This window comes from Candoia aspera, chromosome 3 (assembly GCF_035149785.1).
Source record: "Candoia aspera isolate rCanAsp1 chromosome 3, rCanAsp1.hap2, whole genome shotgun sequence".
Taxonomy (NCBI): domain Eukaryota; kingdom Metazoa; phylum Chordata; class Lepidosauria; order Squamata; family Boidae; genus Candoia; species Candoia aspera.
Genome location: NC_086155.1, coordinates 155,884,776 through 155,909,347, shown reverse-complemented (window position 1 = coordinate 155,909,347; position 24,572 = coordinate 155,884,776). Strand labels below are relative to the sequence as shown.

Below are 24,572 nucleotides of genomic sequence, written 5' to 3'. Positions count from 1 at the left end.
AACTCATCAGCACTGCCATGACTGAATGCAGTGAGTTTAAAATCCAGATTCTTTCAAATTTTTCAAATATAAAAGTGTGAGAGTGGATTTGTGGCAGTGAGATAATTTTCTTTTAAAAATGGATGGGAAAATGAACTTTTGAAAATGTCTCTGGACAGACCCACTTTTCCCTTTGCACCTTCTATTCTAAAAATGTGTATGTCCAGTGCCATCAATAGACAAGCTTTGTCATCTCCATCTGAAGTTCGTTTGACTCTCATTCTCTCTTTGTAATAAATTTGAGAATGTGTTAAATTCTCACTGGAAACAGAACTGAATAAAAAACAAGTAATCATGTAGAAATATTGTAGCTGAAGCTGAGAGTAATCATGGATTAAAGTAGCATTTCTCAGAGCATTGCCAATAATCTTTCTGGAACTGGATGAAAAATATACACACAACAGTATATAATTAAAAAAAATATTTAATGCTGCCAAAAATATAAAAAAAATACAAGAATGGCAGTACAAAGTATTTTGTATATGTGATCTTACAACTCTCTACAGTTAATACAAGCATAAAACACGTAAGACAAATTCTATTTTGCAGTCTCTTGCTGGTGATGTACTTCGTTCCGTTTGTTTACGCTGTAAACATATATTTATGAGGCCACTTGTGTATTGCTCAGACCTCATTTTTTTTCCTGAAGAACAGTGATGTCCTGTTTTGCATGTCAATAGTGTGTTATTATAGCTGAAGAACATTCTCAAGTCTTGGCAATTTAGGCGTCAGTCACTCTCGGCCTATAAACACACAATGTAAAAGAGTCACAAATTCAGTATAGTCAGGAGTATAATTTTAGGGTTTTATAACTGCAATGTAACTCTACCCGTTTTTTTTTTTAAATCAAAGGTAAATTTATTAATGAGTAGATACTGCAGCTTGGATGTATACATACATGTATGGGCATCCTGCTATAAACAAAATGTCTTTGAACTAATCATTAAAAAATCATAGTAGAAAACCATCTTGCCTCAGTATTTTGCTATTGAATAGGTATAAGAAACCGCTCACCATCTGTTCCCTTTGAAATAAGCCTTAAGTATACTTTTAAAAATGTGAGCTGTGTAGTGGAAGTGCAGCAATTATCTTAGTGTTAGCTATCACATTTTAGAAAGAAAACCTAAACAAAAACCTGCTGAACGTTATATAACATTGAAGGGCAAGAAGCAATACGAGGAATCAATACAGCAACCACTACACTGATAGAAACTGAAAATAGGGAAGTATTTTTTAAATGAGTAATAACTGCAACTCATTGAATTAAGCAGGGTATTTACAAGAATGAATGAATGAATGTATAGAGTTTTCAAAAATCTATGTATTTATAGTCATGAAAACAACGTAGCAACTACTTTTGAGAAACTGTTAGAACTAAAGTATCCAGCGGCACTATTACTATGCATTTGTGCTTATGATTTGTGTGATACGGATTAATGAACCTGAAAAAACGCGTACTGGGGGGGGTGCTAAAATGTGAAAGCTGAACAGAAAGGTGCAGGGCTACAGTGCAGCAGTGGAAGAGTTCTAGTTTCTATCTTGGCGAACTCCCAAGGATGGAAGGGAAAGACTCCTGAAATCTTGGAAAGCTGCTACCAGTCACACAGTACACAGCATAAAGCAAGTCTGTATTATTTAATGGGGATAGAAATAGAAGAGAATACCTCAATTGACTATCTTTATGTATACATGTGCCCCTAAAACAAAACTTGAAAGCTGGTTAATCTCAAAAGGACACATTTATTGTGCTTTCATGTTTCCTATGTAATAGGTGTGTGTTTATGTATGTAATGTGTACAGTTCTACCATGCTCGTGTTTCAATATACACATTTTAGAAATGGCAGCATGAATCACATTACAGTATAAAATGGAAGAGTTGTTGAGGCCAAGTGTGATTGCTCGCTCTTCAATTAAAGTACAAATTGTAGGCTAGGAAAGGTGAAAAAAAGGCAGTTTTGTTTCTGGAATATCTTTTTATGCAATAAAGGTTATGAGGAACTTCACATTAACCATTTCAGTGTTTTCAAAACATGGGATGCCATCTATTTTTCCAAGAGTAGAATTTACAAGAAACTTAGAGCACATACACTAACACTGGACTCTATAAGTTGTATTATTTTAGCCATAAGAAATCATTGGTGGTTGAACCTAGAAGGTATCCCCACTGGCAACACGGTAACTTCCAGCAGATCAGCCCAAAAGAATTGGAGAAGACTCCACAGCAACTCTGGAGAGCTTATAGAGTATGAGAGCAAAGGAACAGCTTGTTGCACAAAAGATAATCACCTAACATATGCCATGCCCCAGAATTTTGTATTTTCATGGTGATGTCTTGGATCAATGATCCATCCACTTTACACAGTGGTGCTTTGGAACATTTAAAGATGGTTAAACTGCACTCTTATCAGGGTGGTCCAGTTTGTTTTAAATAAGAGTGAGATGGGACCCATAAGACATTTTGGATAAATATGGATGCCATAAATGTAATATTGTGTAGTGGGGTTGTGAGTGCCAGAAACAATTGGTTACTCTTGTTCTTCAAATGTAATGATAAAATGGAGAGGATTATTCCTAGTATATAGCTTATGCCACAGCCCAATGCCAACAGCTTCAGGAATCTTCATTTCCACCTTTCCCCTGTTAAATCTGCATTATGGTTATTTGCTTCTCTGTGTAATGCCTCTGATATGCCCTATAATTTTATTATCTGAAATTACTATCAAGTTGGTAATGTGCTGCCTATTCCAATATAACAGACATAGAAGCTATACAAGAATAGGACTCAAATCCAGTAAGACCCACAAAAATGTTTCACATTTAATGGAATGTTTAAGCTTTAAACACAAGCTATGGCTTCCAACAGTAGCTGCAGTCTTGACAAAGTATTTTTTCCAAAGAGGCAGCTTGAGATACAAGATCCAACCTCCCAGTAGACTTATAAAATTAAATATTTTCAAATATGTTTTAAATAAAATAGCTAAGCATAAATACATGTATACATCTTACAAGTAGAAATTGTGGAATAATTATTTGCTAACATTTAATTTCTGAAACAATTTATTAATCATTGCATTGGGAATGGTCAAAGTAAATTTCCAAGTCATTCCTGAAAAGGTGGTGGTAGATGCACCAATAACTCATTTCTATTGGATAATTTATACAAATGTAGCTTTTAAAAATACAGTTATTTACAAAATGATTATATAGAGAGTTATCAAATTTGTTTTAACTCTGCATAGTATAAATGGTTAATGGTACATTAATATACAAATGTAACTTTTTGCATTCAGAATATCACTACACAGTTTATTGCTTATATCATGTATGTAGGTCATCCTTCTGGTGACTTGGCCATTCAGACTAACAAGAGTTCAATGCTGCAAGTTAAATTGCCACTGGTGAAGTAAAAACACATTTGTTCTGTCAGATGTGGCAGCAATCTTGGATCCATTTATACTCACTTTAAATCCCACTAAATCATGGGATGTAAGGTTCATAGTAGATGCAAGATTGCTCACTTACTTACATGAGCATGTACTGGGAATACAATTTCCAGGAAGAATAAGCTATAACAAATATGGCTGAACCAAATCCAATCTTAATAACAATAGGCTTCCAATATAACCACCTTTTTCTTTTTCTTTCAGATTCACTCAGCCTATGTTTCATCTGCTGCACCATCTGTGCTGTGTTAGCTTTTTTGTCTTCTCGCAGCCGCTTCCGTAAAGCCCTTAAAGAAAATAGAAACTTTAGTCAGCTTTGAGTTATATATTCCACACATGCCCTAATTGCGCAAGATGAGTTAGTAATGCTTGAAAAGAAACAGTGAGATGCAGAAACATTATTTTAATACTTGGTTTTATCAGATTAAATTGAATGATGTAGTTTTAATCTGAACAGTTAAGATTTAATTACTTATGAAGGAAAATCCTTCAGGGTGACATAGTCAAGGGGGAAAAAAAACTGTGTAAGAAAAAGTAAGAAAGATGACCTTGACAGAGAAGGCAAGATCCATGATGAAGGGAAAACATATCTTAAATTCAAAACAACCAGAAAGTATGTGGAAGCAGCTCAGACAGACAACTCCCTAATTCACATGGGTATAAGAAGAGGGTTGCAAGATTTTTACAGCCACTCTCAATTACAATAGTCCTAGCTTTCCAGTGGAACTGATTCCTGGTCTAGTCTACCTTGTGGGGCTGACAGCATGTATGAGGGAGAGTATATTCATCAACATATATCTGCATACGTATCTAATTTTTGAAAATGTACACATTTTTAACCATACCTGAAAATTTCAAAATGGAAGATGCAAGTTAAATTGGGTTTTTATATTTTAGTAATGCATTGTGGTCACACAATATTATAAGCTGCTTATAATTATTATCCAATCTATATTATATACAGCTTAAATTCTCTGTTCATAGAAGATTTTCAGAAATTTCCCTATTTGTAATTCCTCATACCTTTATTCCCAAGGGCCCAAACACTGAAGAACAGGTTCTCAGAACTTCAGAAATTCTTGGAGAGGGGAAGATATACAGATATGCCCCACAACCAATTGTTGTGCACAGCTGCACACAGGCTTCCTACTATATCATGTTGAGAATTGCCAATAATTAATGTTAATCTATCAGTGTATGCTACTACTAGCCCTTACCTCAGAAGTATGTTTTCTAGGTATGACATCTCTAGTAACATAAGAGCAAGTTTAAAAACCAACCAAAACAAATGAAAACTAAAATTCTAGATTCTGAATATGTATTTAAGGCAATGTTCTTCTGCTAACAGAACTTGTCAGTGGATGTATATTATTCTCTCCCATCCTGTTCCACATCCTGGAAGTACGTTCAGATGTCTGAAGATAAACTATCCACAGCAGCATTCGAGTTGGCAGGAACTGTTCCTTAATCATTTCCATCAGTGGCAAATCGGTTCTCATCCAAAGGGTATTTTCATAATGACTTTCAATGCCCAGTACTGCTTATAAAAATAATATAATGATAATTCTGTTTCAAAATTGATGGGACTATAAAGTAGAGAACTATTAGCTGTCAGGTATCCCAGCCTGGGAAGGAAAAGTAACACTACCACTCTTTAATTCTGCTAAAAAAAGTCTAGAAAATTCCAGGATGAATTACTTTATCAGCTTTAAGGCTACCTTGACTATGTAAAAAAGACAAAATCTTGTCATTTGATAGACTAGATAAAAAAAATGGTTTTTGGCCACTAGCCAGTTTTACCGCTATTATAAAACAAAACTATTACTCACTTGTCATCATTTGTATCTGAAGCATTTTGTATGGGAGAGAGCAGATCAACATTTATGTTCTGTCCTTGCTCCTGTTCTTCTAAACCCAGGCTATTCCCATTGTACTTTTCTGCAGTAAGTTTAGTTGGGTGCGGAGGAGAGCATTCAGAACTTGGTGCTTGGTCTTCTCTTGAGAGTTCCTTCCAGCGACACTGAATAGAAAAAAAAATACATGTTTTGAATAGTTGAATCTGAAAAACTAGATGTAAGTATTTTCAAGTTATTTTTAGAATTAAACTGCAAAAATGTATGAAAGACAAAATTAATTTATAGGGTTAATTATAAATACGAACAAATTGGATAAATAGTATACTTGCCCACATAAAAATGTGTGTAAATTACATCTAATCTATTTAATACAGTATAGCACTCTGAATTCTTCCCCAAGTTTGACTTGGATAGGAGGGAATTCAGACACCTATTTCTTCCCATAATGCCCCTCGCATAATCTTAAAGAATAGTGTACAGGTGCTTAACGAACCTAATTGGGACTGGAATTTCTTGTTGCTAATAAGCCAAGTGTTCATTAGGCGAAACATCACGTGACCACACAACTTAGTGGTGGCAGTTCTGATAGTTCCAGTTGTGGTCGTTAGGCCATGATCATGCAGTCGTTAGGAGAGGACCTCATGCTTCTGCCCTGCATGAACTGTGGGTCTGTCCTGCCTCCTCCTCAGCTGGGTCTGGTGAGCTCCCTTTGAGAGATGAGGCTACACTGCCCTGTTGCCTCTGCCTCTGCTTCAACTCCCCCCACCTATCTCTCCCCGTCTCTGCCCTTTCGGACTCCCTGTACTCCACCACTGCCTACTCCTGCTGCCCCCCATGAGGCATCGTGAAGGACCAGCACTTGCCTCAGCCGAGCATACACCGTCAGCAGTGGGAGGAGGAAGACGGTGAAAGTCAGCTGGGGGCAGCAGGGCGGTGGAGTACAGGGTGGCCAAAAGGGCAGAGATGGGGGGAGATAGGCATGGGGGAGTTGAAGCACACGTTGCAGTTGTAATAGTGGCCTGGCTGACAAGCACCCGAATCTTGATCACATCACCGCAAAGCCACTGCAACAGCCGTAACTTTGAGGGCCAGTCATAACTACCATTAGTTCAGTGCCACTGTAACGTTGAACCATTACTGAATGAATGGTTGTTGAGCAAGGACTACTTGTATTCTGGTTCTGTGAAGTTTACTATGACCCATCCAGAGTGACTTAAAAACAGACAATGTATTTACCTGCATAGTGGAATCCCCCATTATATATTTTGCTCCTTCTATTACAGCCATATATGAAAATCTTAGTTGATCAGGAGTCTGAATCAGTCCCATCCTATATTTTCTCATATTCAGTAATACTTGCTTGATATCTACGTGAAATGGATCTTTTCTTTTTTCCATCTGGAAATGAAAAAAACAGCAAAAGGTTTTGGTGGCAGTTTAACAGACCAGAGTCTCTTTTCAATTTTCATTTGATTTCAGTTTTAAGCCCTCAAGATACTTGAGATATTTTTAATTAATAATTTTAATTTCTATGGCTGCCCACTCGTACAAGACCCTGGGCAGTTAATAGTTAAAAACAATGTAACAATTAATGCAAGAATGAAATGGCATTCCACAATGTACAAAACACTCGATTTCAATGGTGCCTACATCTAGCATCCCAGTCCAGTGCCTATGGAAGAAAGTGGGTCTTCAAAGCTGTGCTGAAGGCAGACTAGTTTGGGACTGTGCGGGCCTTGAGAGGAATGCTGTTCCTCAGGGCAGGTGCAGCAACATATGTCCTGATAGGCTGTAATAAACTTCCAGGCATCACTGATCAGTTTGGTAACTTGTTTGCCCAAGGAAGTGAAAAACCATAGTAAATCACTCTAACCAGGTATCCTAATTATTACATTTTTATCCTGCCTATTTTATATATAACTCAAGGTGGCAAACATACTTAATACTCCTATTTCTCCACAACAACAAGCCTGTGAGGTGGGTTGGGCTGACAAAGAATGTCTGGTCCTAAGTCACCCAAGCTTAAGGGAGGCCTAGACCTCTCAGTCTCCTGGTTTCTACGCCAACACTTTAATCACTACACCAAACTGGCTCTACCATTATGACAGTGAAAATGGAAACAATACCTACCTTTTGTGAAGCGGAGGATACTGTTTTATAAATACCAATGCAGAGCTGTAAGAATTCTGCTATAATACTCTAACTTCAAATCAGTGAAGATAATGTGTAGACAGTTTACAGTGTAATCCGCAAGATGATAGGGACGTAGAAGATAAAACCAAGACCTCACTACAGCCCTTTTTACCTTCCCTCATGGAAATATGACTTTATTCCCAATTCAGCAACCTAGTTTGAGAGGTCCTTTCCTTGTTTTTTCATGTTCAGGAAAGACTTCATTTGTGAAACGGTCCAGCTATATCTCAACCAGGAAATGGTTTGAGCAATCTAAATTTAGGACACTCTTCAAGGTGAAAGATAACTTAATCCCATTTCCTATTTCAGATATCATGTGAAATGAATAAACATTCCTGAAGCTGGGCATACTGGAAGAGCAGTAATGTGTGGTCCTGATCTGGCAAATCATTGCTTTTTGGGCAAGGAATATATCTGAGCTAGTTCACTCCTACTATAGTTCATAGATAAGTAGTGTTTCTTTCACATTATCTTAGTGTAATGACTGCCACTCGATTTACCATTAAATTTTATTTATCAATCAAATTTATCACCACCCATCTCCCAAAAGGGACTCTGGGCGGTTTACAATAAAAGATAAAAATATAAAACTATAAAACCCTATGATACAGATAAAATAAATACAATAAAAACCTCGATGGTTAAAAGTTCTTTATGATTTGCAGGCAGAACTGGGTCCTTCTAAGAAACTAACCATCCCCAGGAATGGCTACTCTCTCCCCCACCCCAGGCATAATTACAGAACCAGGTCTTTAGCTGTTTCCTAACGTCCAGGAGGGAGGGAGCCAATCTCACTTCCGGGGGAAGGATATTCCAAAGGGCAGGTGCTATTGCAGAGAAGGCCCGCCTCCTGGACCCCACCAGATGGAATTCTCTTGCAGACGGGGTCCATAGCATGCCCTCTCTACACGACCGGGTGGGACAGGCTGATGTGATGGGGAGGAGACAGTCCCTTAGGTAACCTGGACCCATGCCATGCAGGGCTTTGTTAATAAATTTGATTCATGCATGCTAAGTAGTAATCTCTTTAATGATATTGAAATGTGCAGTACAGAGAAAAAGTTGCAAATAGAAGTTCCCGTGCTTTTCCCAAGTTAAACAGTCCAATGAATTCCATCTCCTCCCCCTTCTTCGGTATGCAGCCTGCCTTTTCATGCCAGTCCGTTCAGTTCTGTGCAGATGTCTCTGCCAATTGACCTTGGATGCCAGAGATAGTCCAAACAAGATGTTTTCACACTCCTAGCTTGTTCCCCCTACCATTTCTACTGACTCGCAAGTCTCAACCCAGGTTGACTCATTCATGCATACAAGTCGGATCAGATGTTCTGTGAACGTTTGATCTGGGAGCATGACACTTAGAATAATGCTGTGGTAGTTTTCAGGTAAGTATTTATGGATAAACCTACCATGATAAGACATGTGTCTACCAATGAAAATGTACCAGAGCGCCCAATTCCAGCACTACAGTGAATGACTGCAGGTCCATGTTCAGAACTCAGAGATCCAGATTCTCTGACTTTAAACAAGAAGTTGAGGAATGAAGCTGGGGATTCAGGAACTCCAAAATCTGGCCATGTAGTATAGTGAAAATGGAGTATTACCCTGGACTCACCAGTCTAAAGAAAGAAAGAAAGCAATTCAGCAGGAGATATCTAATCTGCTTGTGTAGTCAACTAAGAGAACATGCACTAGTTCAAATATAGTAGGAGAAGAGAAATAGTTTCATGTAAAAATCTAGCTGGCTTAAGATAGTACAATTCTGTAAATTTTCCTCACTTTGAAAAGTCTTCTGAAAATAATAAAAGACACAACTGGAGAAAAATTGATTGATCCAATTGATTAATACTGATATTCAATTACAAGGCAAACAAGAAATGAAATATAAATTTAGTAAAAGGAAAATTTACTCAAGTATTTTCAGTATGATTTATTTTCCAGTTACTTCAGAAATTTGATTCCCTTTTGCCATACTGCCATCTTTCTGTATGGTATGAGACTTCTTCCCACTGCCCTCAAAAGAGGTCAGACTATTTAAATGAAGCATCTGAATAGTAAACACAGAAAGAACATGAAGAGTATCTTATCCTTTGTCTACCTCCTTTTTATCACCCACTTCTCCATGAACCAAGCAGTGTTCACACTCCAACTGCAATTGAAAAGCTATAAAATTATGAGTGATTTTAAAAACACTCTAATTTTGCCTTGGCAAATTTCAGTGATGGTAACATAGTTTTCTCAAAGTATTTTGGTGCAGTAGACATAATTTTAATGCTAACTTACATTGATACTTTCTAGCTGGAGCTGTCGTACTGTATAGTATGATTTGACATCTTCAGATTTTAGCCTTACACAAAACCCCGTCTCTCTGAATATCATGGGTTCCTCTTCTTTTGTTGGCCAATACTGTGCACATTTCACCTGCATTATAAAATAAGAATACTGCAATTCGTCACACACACTTGATATACATATATTCTTTTACTGTTTTTATAACTTATTTTCTATCCAGGCTAAATTTATCATCCAGGCTTATTCAGGTTCACACAAATAATCCTCCAACCTCTCCTAGATTCTAGATATTAAAATAAGTAAATAGTTCTGCATTTCAATCAGGTCTGTTTTCTTCTAATGTTACTAGATTAAGTTGCAGTCAGATTTTATAGCTGTATTATGTCTAACCACCAGCAGAATGTATACTGCTGACAGATTAAATTCTTATTCCCTTTTCTATACATCAATTCCAAAGGAGTGGGAACCTTATCAAATATAATTAACTAATTTTAACTAAAAAAAAGACAACTTACCGAATCCTTCTCAACAATTCTATTAAGCATGACAACTGCTTTGGTCTGTTGTTGCCATATCATTAGCCAGAAATGGCAACATGTGTTAGGAAGTGGACCCTGCACAAGAAAAAGGAACAAACACCACATAGACTTAGAAAGAAAGCTTTCCTGAAAGAGCCAGATGAAAAGATGAGAGTGCTTAACATAATATTGATCATAAAGTATTTGGAACACTACGTTTTGACATACGGTCTATGTGTGAAGATACTAAGCAGAAAAAACTCCTGGGCCCTTCTCTCTCTCCAATGAAAGGAAAACAATCTTGCACAGTTCTGATTTCTGCTAAGCACGATAAGTATGTAACATTGGCCAAAACTGCATACTATATGCTGATAATAAGATCAATACATTTATACCTATTGGACTCTTCAATATATTTCAATTTTTATTTTAAAAGCCTATTATATACACTTTTAACACACTTTAACATGGCAAAATAACTTTTAAAAGTATGTAAGATGTTCATGAAATCCTGACTGTACTCCTGGAAGACATTTTTACAATAATACTATACTGAAATAACAGATATCCTTTATATAATATACAAAAGTTTGGATCCAGATTTGACCTATCATCAGTTTCAGAGAGATTCCCTGCTAACAGAGATTAGTAGAACAGTAGTTTTTGCTACTTCTTCCTTCATTCTGAAGTTGCCAGTACTTTTGACAGTCATTGCTTGTCCCTTTCTTTGGTGGCAACAGCATTTTGATCCAATTCACTTTCAAAATCTTATATTCTAAAAATAACAAAAGCACTCTATATGATTTCTTTAAAAATGTGTAATATTCATAACTGTCTCTACATTGTTTTTATCTCATTTTGTAACCCAGCACTTGTAAGTGGGCAAAGAAATGGGACATGAATTAAGCAATGCCTACATTTTGTACAATAAAACCAGATCTAAGCACTTACTTAAAAACAAAAGAATCCAATTAAATTCAATAATAGCTTGTGCATGACTTTACGACACTTTGAATATCTATTAAATCGCTTTATTCAAATATTTGTTGACTTTATCAAAGAACTCTTTAACAATTAGTGAGACAAAAGTAATGAGATACTATAGTTTGTTTTTTTAAAAGAAGTAATGCTGGTCCTTATCGTTCTATTTCAAGAGTAGGAAACCTGTGTCCCACCAATTTAAATTACAACTCTCAGCATTGCTCATTCTGGTTTGGCTGCTGGGAATTGCAATTGAACTTTAGATGGAGAATTTGCACGGTCATTTTATCTTTAATAATACCTTTCATCCATCTATCTGCAATAGGTATTCAACCAATCATCTTTTATTTTCCTGGATTTATCTGGATTCCCCCTCCCCACTTTTTTAAATGGCCATTATTATAATGGCCAGTATTATATAATTGTCTAGTGTAGTGATCAACATGTTACATGAGACTAGTAATTTCACATTTGAGTTATTTAAGAACTTTCACACATCATCCAGACCTGGAAACTTTTAGTTATCAGCCTCTCTGTATTAGGTTGAATATGGTTTAAGCTATCCCAGAAAAGAATGCTTCATTTCTACATAAATTGTGTCTTACTTCAGAGAATTATTTCAGGTTTCACCCATCACAGTTTATAAAGATCAGACCAAGTTATTACATTCTTGTTTCCTTTCTCTTAATTCCCAAGTTGCACCAATTTGAGAACAAAATCCTAAATTATATTAAGCCAAACTTTTCCATTATGTCTGAATTGGGGAAATCTAGATTAAGGTTGAGAGCAAGTTTGGTATAGTCATTAATGGCATCAGGCTAGAAACCAGGCTACTGTTAGTTTTAGTCCTGCCTTGGTCATGAAGCCAGCTGGGTGACCTTAGGCCAGTTATTCTCTCTCAGCCCTAGGAAGAAGGCAATGGTAAGCTACTTCCGAAAATGTTGCCAAGAAAACTGCATGGATTCAAAGGCACCAAAAAATAATAAAATAAAATAAAATGTTAATTAAGAAACAGAAAATTAAACCAGAGCAAGACAGGAGAAAAAGAAAACAAGTCTACGGAACCAATACTCGGCCCTATTAGAATAGAATATCTATCATAATATAATCAAAGCCTGTACTACCTAAAGTCTAATAATTACCTGTGTTAATATATAATTTCTTTGAGCTTCTTCATTAACCACCAAGCTGGCATTGATGTAATCATTGTCAGTGTTCTGTAGTATTACACGACTGTGATCATCTTGAAAAGAATATAATCAGGAAAGCGTTAAGTTTCATAGTGTGCGTGTGCATGTGTATATATTATATATATATATATATATACACATATAAAAATTTCTTTTATCAGCAATGCTATCAGTCAAGAAACTGTAGTTCAAGAGATTGACCATTCTGCCAACAAAATGCTTCTATTAGAATATGTAGTGGATAATTTATTCTCCTTCAGGTCTGTCTGGAAAGGAAAAAAGAAGAAAACACTTCCTTGAGCAAAATACTGCAGGTGCGATGGGGGGAATGGAATGGAACTCAATTTATTTTACAATGCTTATATTGTATCTTGTGGTATACATTTAATAAAATTAAACACTCTAATATGCAAATTGAAATGCTTGTACCATTAAGTGTTATCTCCCTTTTATAGCAGTTCTGGAAGCAAATGAAGGAAATTTTAAATGGACAAAGTACCAGTTTAGACTGCACTCTCCCGTCTTTTTATTACTATAGTTTTTAACTGTTTTTAATTAGTTTTAATGGTTGAATTTTGTGATGGTTAGTTTGTTTTAATTGTGTAGGCCTCCCAGAGTCACACGCAAGTGAGACGGGTGGCCACATAAATTCAGTAAATAAATACAGAAACACTTTTCAGAATAATCTCCAAATGAAGCAGAAGCAGCATAAGGCCTTTGTTGCAGTTCTGAGAAGCAGCAAAATTTTAATGGACGTTATTACTAGATTGCTTCAATTTCTCCAGGGGCTATCTATGATAAGCATGCTTGTACTGTCTTCACTTGAATTTTGGGATACAAATTTCCCTCTAGGTCCTTACATGCACCTAAATAATGCATCATATTCTTTATTACTTTTATATAATACCAGGCCTCCAGAAACTCAAGATAAAATATTATCTCCCTGATGCATAGTTACTGTGTGGACAGTAATATCATAATTTTGGTTAGCTCGCCATATTTTAGCTCATTGTTTGAACTAGTGTGGGTTAAGTGTTTCATATGTACCCAGAAAATCAGACTGAGTATATTATTGTTAACTTATTCATGGGTAGGCATGTCATGAGAATACTGCCTGTATATTTTTTAACATGCCCATTATGGTAGGTTAAATTAAGACATCATTACAAAATGAATTGAGTGAACTGAGTGAAGATCTGAATCTCAGTTTCTTCAATTTTACTCCACTTGGGTAAAATTTGAGAGGCAGAATCCATTAGCATTTATACTGCCCTTCAAGGAAGTATTTCACATTTATAGTTTGATTAATTCTAGTAGCTATTTATGTTGTGCAGTTTTATTATTCTGATTAGATTTAAAGGGATTTATGGCTTGCATAAAGCTACCCTGCGAGTTTAGCAAATGTACACTTTGAAACAGGAATTTCCAAGCTCACAGGTCATATTTGTAATGATAACATAATACCAGCTCTTCTTTCTCAAATGTTAACTGAACATTTCAAGATTTATGCTACTCACAATTGTCAGAAGAAAATGACATGCTGATAAACAGTAATCTTTTTATCCACCTATACAGTTATTTTTTTTGAAAATCAGTTCATGATGGCAGCTTACACAGACTTAGCATTCCAATGACATGCAAAAAGCAAATTCCAACTACTGAAGAATTGGGTCCATGATCCAAATAACTCTTTGCAAGTCCAGGACAACTATGTAATTAATCTAATTCTTTCCTTGTTTCTTAGTCTGTGGCAGCTCAACTGGAGACAAAGTCTGCATTAAAAAATACACGATGGCTTAGCTCACTGCATGTTAAAAATGAAGAAAGAAATATTACACTCGATGCTCGGGCTGTGCACATAGTTCTCTTAAGAGTGTAAAATCATCTCATTTGGACTTCAGCCAGGGCAGTACCCTTAGAACCTTTGAACAAATTTTTACAAGAGGATGTATAAATATGAACAAAATATGGTATCTAGTTCAAAATGGAGAACTAAGAATATAACCCTAGCTTCCTGTCACTTGCTTAGAAGATCTCTAACCCACAATTAAACAAGCACAGATCAGATGACTACTGCTTAGTTCTTAAAATCATGATTTTACATAGCCTTATGTATCAGCATTTATACCTGGTAGTACACAATATGTTTAAAAGGTCGCTTTCAAGTGTTTTAGATTACATTATCATTTGTGACAAAGAAACTGCCTTCTCTTTCAATGCAGACTGTGCACATAAATAGAAGTTTTAGTCCTATGTTAAAAATATATGCATAGAAACTATTGAAAACATGCTATTATCTATTTAGTGTAATCAATAGAGATAATCTATTCTGGTGGGGATGATATCCTCAGAACGCATTAAAATAATATTCAAACTTTAAATAGTGTTTCCTTCAACCCCAAATACTTTGTTTGGAATTGAATGTGTTAAGTTTCTTGTTCAGAATATCAATTTATTGGAATGCAAATGTTTCTACTGGATAGAAACCAAAGCCTTTGTAAATACTACATACCATTTGCCAACAGGAAAAACTTAAGACCTTGTTATAGTAAATTGCAGATACTGGTACTAGAGTTCTCGGAAATATGATGTCAGCAAGTATGGTTTTAACCACTGAATCACCAAGCAGTTCCTGTTTGATTTCATATAATACAGCACTGCTTCATTTCTATGTTTTGTTCTACCAATGTCAATGAACAAGTTTCCTCTCTGGTTTGTCAAGCTGCAGTTCTCCTCTACTCACATATACACAAAAACCTATACAGATCATGAAAAAGAAAGGGACGCCAACACAACTGCCCCAGTGAAAGAGAAAGAGTCCTTCTGTTAAAAATAGAACTAATAATGTTTTCAACAGTTCCTATAACTCAAGCCTACAAGAACTTCACTCTTCTCAAATACAGAAAACAGAAAACTTTTTCATAAGGTGCTTTCCTAATAAAGCTTGGGACCCCTTTGTTTAGGAAATTATTGTTGAACAAAAGAAGAGAAAACAGGTATCTTGATTTTTCAGTAACTGCCACGTTTTGAGCCAAGGCTAAAGGAGGGTTAAGGATGTCCTTAGAGTTCTGACCAATGGCTAACACTTCAGCCAGGTGACTCTGGAAACCTGCAGTACTGATTTTACTAATGCTTGACAACTGGGGAAGGCAATGGCAAGCCACCCTATGTAGTCTGCCAAGAAAATGTCGCAAAAGTGGCATCTTCCCAAAGGGTCAGACATGACTTGGTGCTTGCACAGGGGACCTTTCACCTTTCACAATGCTTTGTTAATTTGGAGGGGACTTTTTCCAGTCTTTAATTAAATATTCTTTCAGAAATACTTTACCTCAAGTAGCATAGATTCACTCTTTTTGTCTCACTCTGATAACCTCAAATTTGTCATCTAGAATCCTCATTTAGAAGCTCAATATAACAGAAAATATCTACTTTTTTATTTATATAGTGAGAATCTAAAAAAACAAACAAACATGGGATAGAAAGATGGACAGATCACCGAAGAAAAGCATATGCAAGTAGCTTGGAATTGTACAGATGTTGTCAAGAATACTGAAATTGAGCTTGTCCTTCTCTTCAAAATGGGAAGTTGGGTCTGGGGAACTACAGATCAGTCAGTCTGATACTGATACCTGGAAAGATTTTAGAGTACATCATAAAGGTATCAACCCATAGGCATCTAGAAAGCAATGCAATAATTACCAGAAATCACCACTGATGAACATGTGAAACTAATCTTATCTCACTTTTTGATTACATAGCTTTCTTAGTAGATTGTGGAAATGTTGTAGACATAATACATCTTGACTCCAGCAAAGAATTTGATGAAGTACCCCAAGACAATCTAAAAAGCAAGCCTATTATATGTGGGCTGCATAGCATGGCAACAAAATACACTGCTAGCTCAAAAATCATCTCCCAAGAGCGTTCATCAATGGTTTCTCATCAAAGTGGAGAGAGGTATCAAGTGGTTAAAGGTAAGTCCTGAATCCTGTACTGTTCAACATTTTGGGGGTAAATATTTATTAAATTTGCAGATAAGAAAAAACTGCAGATACATTTGAGAAGACAGGAACAGAATTCAAAATGATCTTAATGTGTTAAGGGAAATGGACTGGCAACACAAATTAGCTATAGGAGAGACAAATGATTGTTAGAAAAAACTTCCCAACAATAAGAGCAGTTCACAAGTGGAACCAATTACCCAGAGAGTTGGTCTTCTGCTGAATGTTTAAGCTGAGGTTGAATGATCATCTGTTGGGGATTGCATGGAACAAGAAGTTGGACTCAAGGGCCTAAATAACCCCTTCTGTCCCTTGAGTCTTTGTAAATATTTGTATCCCACTCTTCTCATGCTTCCATACCACTCAGAGCGGCCAACAGTTTAAAAAGATAGAATAGTAATTCCAAAAGAAATTGAAAATACACTAACATGAGAGATATAGAGCCCAATTAAAACATTAGGTAAGTCTTGCACTTTCCAAACTTAAACTTGTTCAATTCTTTAAAATTAATACTCATTTAATTCTATTCAAATATCTAACTGCATTCACAGATACAAAACACTAAGAAAGTATTAGAATCAAACATACTCATCACAACACAGTTCTGACTGTTCACCCTCTAAAGATGACACTAAGAAGCAACAGGGGGTAGAGAATGTACCCCCATCTCTTATTTCAACATTCTAAAGACAAGTTCAGGTAGTGTTAATTGTATACAAAAGATACAGGTACTCAAAAAATTACAAAATGTAATTATGGTAAAATCACCCAAATATCTGGAGGAACAATGAAAATTATCTTGGATTTCATGATATGGTCACACAGTGCAACAATCTCGTTATCTGGTCAGCTCCTGGAAGGAATACTGCTTAGAAGTCTTATGTACAATTCCTTACTAAGTTCCACAGAGATAAAATGGAACATAAATCTTTAAGGATTTTTAAAAAAAATCAAGACTTTAGCCGCACACACTTAATTTCAATAACTCCTGTGACACTTCATATATTTATGCTTTTTTATTTATAATACCAGACCAAAGTTTATTCTATGTGCAAGGCTAAGCTGAAATATCAATTAAAATGTAACACCTTAGTGTTAATAGTGCCTCTTTGCCATATATTAAGAGAAGTTACAGTAAATGAAATATTACTTACATGGGCTAACATCTCTGTATCTGTTCCGATTTCGGTTTTCTGCATACTTTGCCACTTTATGAGGATAATCACTAGATTGATGCCGAATATCCTTGAAGAAACAGCAATAGTTAATAAATCTTAATTGTCTGAAAACAAAAGGATTTCTGAAAACAAAAATGTATTAAACAAATCACTCATTCTTTAAAAGACACCATAGATTAGTCTCAAGTTATATAATCTTTTGTTTTTCATAGATGGAAAACTCAGGAGCAAGAGTGGGGAACTGATCAGTTGTATTACATTAAGGAACTCCAAAGTTTCCCTAGCTAGGAAACTTTTGCACTGTTCTGCATGCATGGCTGTTTGATATAACTCTGCACAGTATTAGTTTGTTTCAGTACCAGCATTCTGACTTCCTTTGTTGGGACTACAATTGCTGAAACATTTCTACTGATGCTTGACATCATATCTAAATGTTGGTTTCAGTGAGGTTTTTGATATGATGAAGACACATTTGTACCTTACAAATGAAAATAAATTTCAAACAAGTTATTAAAAAAATGAAACAAAAAAATCAGAATATTACAGTACTTAACATTTCTGTTATGCTACCACAACAGGAAGATTAAAAGTTATCCTCAATTTACTAGTAAGTGAAACATGTCATTTAAGAAAATACGAAACAGTAACATCCTTGTTTAGAGCAAAATGATATTAAATTGTCCTCTACAGAAGAAAGATAAGGAAAAAGCCTTGGACTTATGCAGTTCATACCCACTCCTTATACCACACAGAAGTTCAATCTTTTGGTCCATTTTTAAAAAAAAATCTATCCCATTCACCTGAATGTTGCAGTAGTTAGAAGACATGGATAAAATTAAGGCAACACTGCATTCAGACAACAACACACCCTTACCTCATACACTGACTATACTTATACATCATGAGTACCTGTCTCTTTGTTAACAATAATTTTGTTAACCAACTGCCTGGCTTTACATAACAGACTGAACCATAAACTAAGCACACTGGGTGCTTGCCACAGCACAATCAACCAAAACTAATCAATCATATTTTAACAGTAAATTTTAGGCAAAGCCACTGCAGCAAATAAATATATCAATGTGCAAGACTTACTAATTGTCTCATAAATGTGGCTGTCAACACATCAACCATCCATATATAGAGACATAACAGTATTTTGTACAGTTATGTTCTGTATGGGAAAGTGTATGAAAGAGTAGAAAAACAAAAATTATTTTCCTTGTGCAGACAGGTAGTCCTCAACTTACGATTGTTCATTTAACGATGGTCCAAAGTTATGACGGCCTTGGAATAGGTGTTTTATGGCCTGTAAAGCACTTCCTAGAGTCACAAAACATTGCGCTCCCCCATTGTCACATGATCACATTTTGGGCACTTGGCAACTGGCTCTCATTTACAACCAGTTGCAGCGTCCCACGATCACATGATCATGTATTGTGATTTTTTTTTACTTTTCTAGCACAAAGCACCCATAGGGAAAGCTGGATTCACTTAACTACAGTGATTCGCTTAATGACCCAATATACGCTTAACAACCACTGTAAAAGTGGTCATAAAATCAGGTCCAGTCACGTGGTGACTCAAATTACAACTGCGACAATTTACAATGGAAATTCCGTTCCCAATGTGGTTGTAAGTAGAGGACTATCTATAGAGTTCATCCAAAGTGGGCACAGGCAAGGAACTACTATACTCAGTGTAAAATGAGCGTTTAGACATTACATATCCAATATCCATCCACACTGAATGTAATGCAAATTCAGCCAGTATGATTAGTTTGGGGTTGAATGTATTATAACCCACAAATGGGTTAATTCAGTAAGATATGCTTAAACAAACCCACAAATGGGTTAATTCAGTAAGATATGCTTAAACAAACCCAACTAATGATTTGGTTTTAGACTGTCCTTTCTATTAACAGAAAAGCCCCTTCCATTCACAGAAGGAACTAAGATCCTAAAGAAGCTCCTATAACCAATTCCCTTTGTGACACCTCTTCCCCCCCAACCCTCAACTACAGAGGCATAGTAATGATAGAATTACAAGCAATATACCCTAGTTCCCATCCTCTGTAGTGAGCAGAACTCCACTCAACTTGCTGTTAATATATATCTGACTTTAAAGGAAATCAGAGAAATATAAAAATTATATTTCATAATAGTAACTATAAATGAAATGTCCATGTTCAGAGGTAATATATTGCTAATAAGTAAAGACAGGAAATTACTCTTAGTTGTTTATCCTTGACTTCACTAAGAACACCATGCAGATAATTCTTTGAGACAGTGCAGAACTTCAGTCTTCTGATCTAGCTAGGCAACCCTTACCTTATGAAACGTTTATATAATTATAGCAGAAAGCTTAAACAATGTAGGCATAAAATCAGTACTCCGCTATGGATATAAACACAGGTATTTGTGTATTTATATATGGTAATGCTGAATTAAGACTCAAACCAGAGAGAGAAACACAACTTAATTTTTCCTATCAGCATGTTTAGGCTCATTAGCATTTAGTAATGCACATAAAAAATATCACCAGCAAGTATATTTTTTGCTAATGGTACTTGACATCTGATTTACAGGCTGTATTTGTATGGTACAATGAACCACAAACTAGCCACCACAGTTTAACCTGGTGTGTTGTATGGACTCGGCCTATTTATGCTAGTGTGTTGCATACAGGCTGTCAAAAATTGAATTAATGGACTAAAACATAGTTTGGTTAATTATAGGGAAGCATATGCACATGGCAGGCACTGATTCCCAATGGAGTTTCTGACTATTTCAATCAGATTTCAAAAGGTTCCAACTTCAAAGCCATGCTTGCAGTCTAGTGAGATGAAAGGTAAAAGGTCCCCTGTGCAAGCACTGAGTCATGTCTGACCCTCTGGGGGGACGCCGCTTTCGGAAGGATGGAAGGCTGAGTCAACCTGAGCCAGCTACCTGAGAAACCAACTTCCACTGGGACTGAACTCGGGTCATGGGGAGAGTTTCGGTTGCAATACTGCTGCCCGCCACTCTGCGCCACATGAGGCTTTTTTAGCTTGCAGTCTAAAAAGTGCTAAATTCAAATAGCTATAATGCAAATTATTAAAACTGAATAAAAGGATTTTTATGGCTAATTATAACCTACCTCAAGTCCCCAATCAGTCTAGTTGTAAGTCAGCTATATTACTGAGCGCTATAATTAAAAATTTGTTGGGGGGAGATTTTCCGGTGTAAGAACTTCCTTTAATCTCTTCTTGTCCTCATATGCTAAGCTTCTTAACAGCATGATATTCAGTAATCTAGTTAACTAAAATTCCTAATACAAGATTTCACAAAACATGACTAAAAATCATTGTTGCTTATTTACCAATGAAAAATTAGCTAATTTCAAACAAGATCGCCAAGTTACTTAAAATCATGCCACAATATATAAGGAAGTATACACACAGGCAGGATTGCATGCACGAGTCACATTTTTATTATGCTTGCACAACTGTGGAATTTCAGAGATTGCAAACTGCAGACATTTAGGAACATTTTTTACCAACTCAGCTGTTGTCAGACTTTTAGTTAAAGCAACAGACAGCATCGAAAGCTATCCCCCCACACACAAAATGGTAGGCTTCAAGTACTAGCATTGAGATTTATCTATAAAACTGAATCAAGTTTCAGTTCCTGTCAGTTTGTGGCTCTGCACCTGGTGATGATGTAAAGCCCCAGGGAGGAGCAAAGCTCAGCAACAAAAATCCAGCACATTAATTGTGAAACTAGATAGTTACACAATGGGACCTATTAAAAATAGTAAAAGCTGTATTTTTTACTGTATTAAAAAGTGACTCGTAACCTTTCAAAAAGGTTTATGTACAAGGCAATAAAAATAACCTCTTGATTAATCCATTAAATAATTCAAGTGACATCCACTACTTGATTTTTCTAATGATTAATTGAAACTGAGTATTTCCTAGAATCTTTTGAAATTTTATACTAAAAACTCAGAGTCAATTATGATACGGTCTCCATTATATTATTTTTACTGGTGTTTCACTTTAATATTACCATCATATAAGTAAAGCTACTTATCACAGTTCTGACTGGAAGATCCCAATTAATCTTCTTTCCTGAGTTGTATTTGCCATCTTTCAGCAAGAATAGGTAATACTCAGTTGTCATTTAGAGCTATAACTCCACAAGCTCCAGCTAACATGTCCAACTGTCAAGAACAGCTGGAGCTATAATCCAGAATAACTGGTAAATAGCAGGCTATCAGTTCTACCCCTACAGACTCTTGAAGAACATTGAGAATTATTCTACTTGACAAAAGGGTTGCTGTACCTTTAACACTAATACTTCTTAAAATTCCCAATTGCACATACACACAGAGACAATTGGTTGTGGACAGAATTGTAAGCAATAATGTCAGAAAAAACACATAGTACCAACAGTGGTAATTCAACCAGAACTTGAATACTAAGAGCAACTGCAATGATTACCCTTTAAGATGCCACCAAACATATTTATAGATACAAACACAGTACAGGTATCCCTCTGGAAATTCTTTTAGGCAAATCTTAAATGTATTTTTTCTTTACCATTCTATTCCACCAGTTCATTCTTATTCAGCGTTTGGGGAATATCCTTGTCATTAGCCTTGTTTAGGCTGGAAGATTAAGTGCTTGTATGCTTAACACTTAAGATCATGCCTGCAACATGCACAGGCCTCTTCCCTGAAGTCCTATGCAAAGAGGACATTTTGCTTCCTTTTTAAATTAACTTTAGTGTACTGTTAAACCTGTTTAATTGTTAAATCTAACAACTAACCCTAGCATCAGCCAGCTATCCTTGTGGTGATATAGAGCCTTATTAGTGTTAAATAGGCATAACATTGGCTATATGACTGTAAGAAAATACTATAATGCCTGGTTTCGTATCTAACTTTGGTGATAAGACTGCTATATAAGCTTAGGAAAGCTGGTATTTCCCAAACTTAGCTACTCTTGTGTCCATTCAGTAGGATCTACTGAAATCTACAAGGCAGTGTAATTATGCTGCTTTTGAATACACTAATGTTACAAGAAGGAACTCTGCAATGAGATATTTCCTATTTTAACCAAACTCATTCCATGCTAACCCTAACCACACAATCCCTTCCCATTAGCTAAAATTAATTAAGGTTGACCAAAGCACCTGGAAAACGATCGAGGCAGTTTGCTCTTACATGGGTAACACAACACTGAGCGCAAAGCACACTTCACGAATGAAACAGCATCACACAACGATAGTTTGTAGCCGCCTTCAGTGGCAATAACAGCGTTTTCTTAGATGGGCTGCTCCATGTTAAAAATATTGTGTTCAAGAGCCAAACGAAGTCTTGCTGTAGTTGGTATCCAGGAGTCCAGCAAGACGGCGTGACAACCACGTGGGGAACAAATCAGCGAGAGCAGCTCAGCGAAACTTCCTCGGCGACCTAAAGCCTTGCCTCTCCCCGCCCTTCCTAGCCGCTTAAGTCCGCCACCGGAGCCGCCCGCAAGCGGACGCGCTGGGCTGGAAACCTCTCGCCCGCTTCCCCTCCGGCCCTCCGAGTCTGGCTTCTCCGCGCTCATCGCGGCCCCTTCTGAAATTCGGGACATGCGCACTTCTTCCCCCGAGTCTCCGCATACCTGAGAACGCCCGTCGGGCCCGGCGATTTCTTTTTCTCCTCCGCTTGAAGCGGCCTCCTGGTTCCTAAACTCTTCCCTCCCCGCGCGCGCGCCCCACCCTCACTCACCAAGTAGCGGGGCTGCCAGTCGTTAGCAGCGTCGACCTCCTGAAACTCCTGTTCTATAGTGGCGATGACGGACATAATGGCGGCGATAGCCAGAGGGTGGAGGAGAGCCGCTGGAAATCGGCAACTTCATCACCTACCTCCAGTTGCTGACAGGGCGAGGACGACAAACCCGCCCCCTCTGCCGCTCGCGTTACCTTCAACGAGTTTCCGCACCGCGCACGCACTCAGCGCTCCCTGACTCTCGACGCATGCGCATTGGCCGCCTAATAGAGCTGAAGCTCCGCCCATTGACGGAGTGGATGGAGAGAGCGAGGGAGAATGCGTACCTGGGATTTGGTCATTGGTCGCCTTGTGTGCGGAAATTACCAGTATGAGTTAACTTTCGGGCTGGGTTTTCGCGTTGCGCTACGCCGCGATTTCTTTAACTGTGGCTTATTGAATGAATCACAGTTGGCTAGGTTCAAGTTACGCACTGGACCATAAATCATTCGCATACAATCACAGAGTTTGCACAACACACTAAACTATAAATAATTTGCTTGTTATGTGGTAAATGTATCATGTGGAAACAAGTATAGTGGTTTATAAACTTTGGTTTCTGGCTTAGTATGTTGTATGAATTCATGGCTTATTCAGTAAACCATAGTTAAGCAACATATAGCTTAGCTTATTACGTTGAATGATCAGGCTTTTTGGAGACAACATGGCCTTTTCCAAAAACCAACAGGCCTGGCAATTGAATCTTTGTACATTTAAATCTTGGTCTGATGGTGGACAAATTATTTTTGCTTCTGCTTTATTTTCATTTCTGTCACCTTTTTACTATATACATTTTTATATTGATTTTTAGTGCTTGGTATATTTTATAGTTTGTAAACTGTTTTGCCATGTTTTTGCATGTAATTCAGTCCCTTCTGAAGCTTAGTGACACAAAGGACCACATTTTGCCAGGCTTGTCTGTCATAACAGCTTTGTAGATTCATGTTTGTTTCCTTGGGTTGTCTTGTCAACCTCTTTTTTGACTCCCTTTCATCAAGTTCTTCTGCAGTGACTTTTGCCTTTGCGTTGTATGTCCAAAATATTTAAGTTTTAGCATCAACAGTGCTTCCAGTGAGCAGTCTGGCTT

At 36.8% G+C, this 24,572-nt stretch overlaps 1 protein-coding gene across 3 annotated transcripts; it reads right to left on the bottom strand.

Annotated features, from left to right (window-relative positions):
- Positions 1-445: 445 nt before the first annotated feature.
- Positions 446-23,691, bottom strand: PTPN2 (protein tyrosine phosphatase non-receptor type 2). Of its 3 annotated transcripts, XM_063299076.1 has the most exons (10): positions 23,447-23,687; positions 17,666-17,756; positions 12,463-12,563; positions 10,337-10,435; positions 9,813-9,950; positions 8,939-9,148; positions 6,576-6,737; positions 5,313-5,503; positions 3,669-3,770; positions 446-782 (listed from the first exon to the last, which is right to left on the bottom strand). In XM_063299076.1, the coding sequence occupies exons 1-10, from the start codon at positions 23,519-23,521 to the stop codon at positions 761-763; spliced, it is 1,191 nt and encodes a 396-aa protein (XP_063155146.1). In that variant the 5' UTR covers positions 23,522-23,687; the 3' UTR covers positions 446-760. The 3 variants fall into 3 exon arrangements, with proteins under 3 accessions (XP_063155146.1, XP_063155147.1, XP_063155144.1); XM_063299077.1 differs by lacking the exon at positions 12,463-12,563 and having other exon boundaries at positions 23,447-23,686; XM_063299074.1 differs by lacking the exon at positions 446-782 and having other exon boundaries at positions 2,836-3,770; positions 23,447-23,691.
- Positions 23,692-24,572: the final 881 nt, after the last annotated feature.

What these genes read in the sequence shown, in the direction of transcription:
- PTPN2 (XM_063299074.1), bottom strand. Translation starts at nt 23,521, where the DNA reads ATGTCCGTCATCGCCACTATAGAACAGGAGTTTCAGGAGGTCGACGCT. An exon ending in GAATTGTTGAGAAGGATTCG is followed by an intron (nt 9,951 to 10,336) that starts GTAAGTTGTCTT and finishes TTTATAATGCAG; the next exon opens with GTGAAATGTGCACAGTATTG. An exon ending in TAGACACATGTCTTATCATG is followed by an intron (nt 6,738 to 8,938) that starts GTAGGTTTATCC and finishes TTTCATTTCCAG; the next exon opens with ATGGAAAAAAGAAAAGATCC.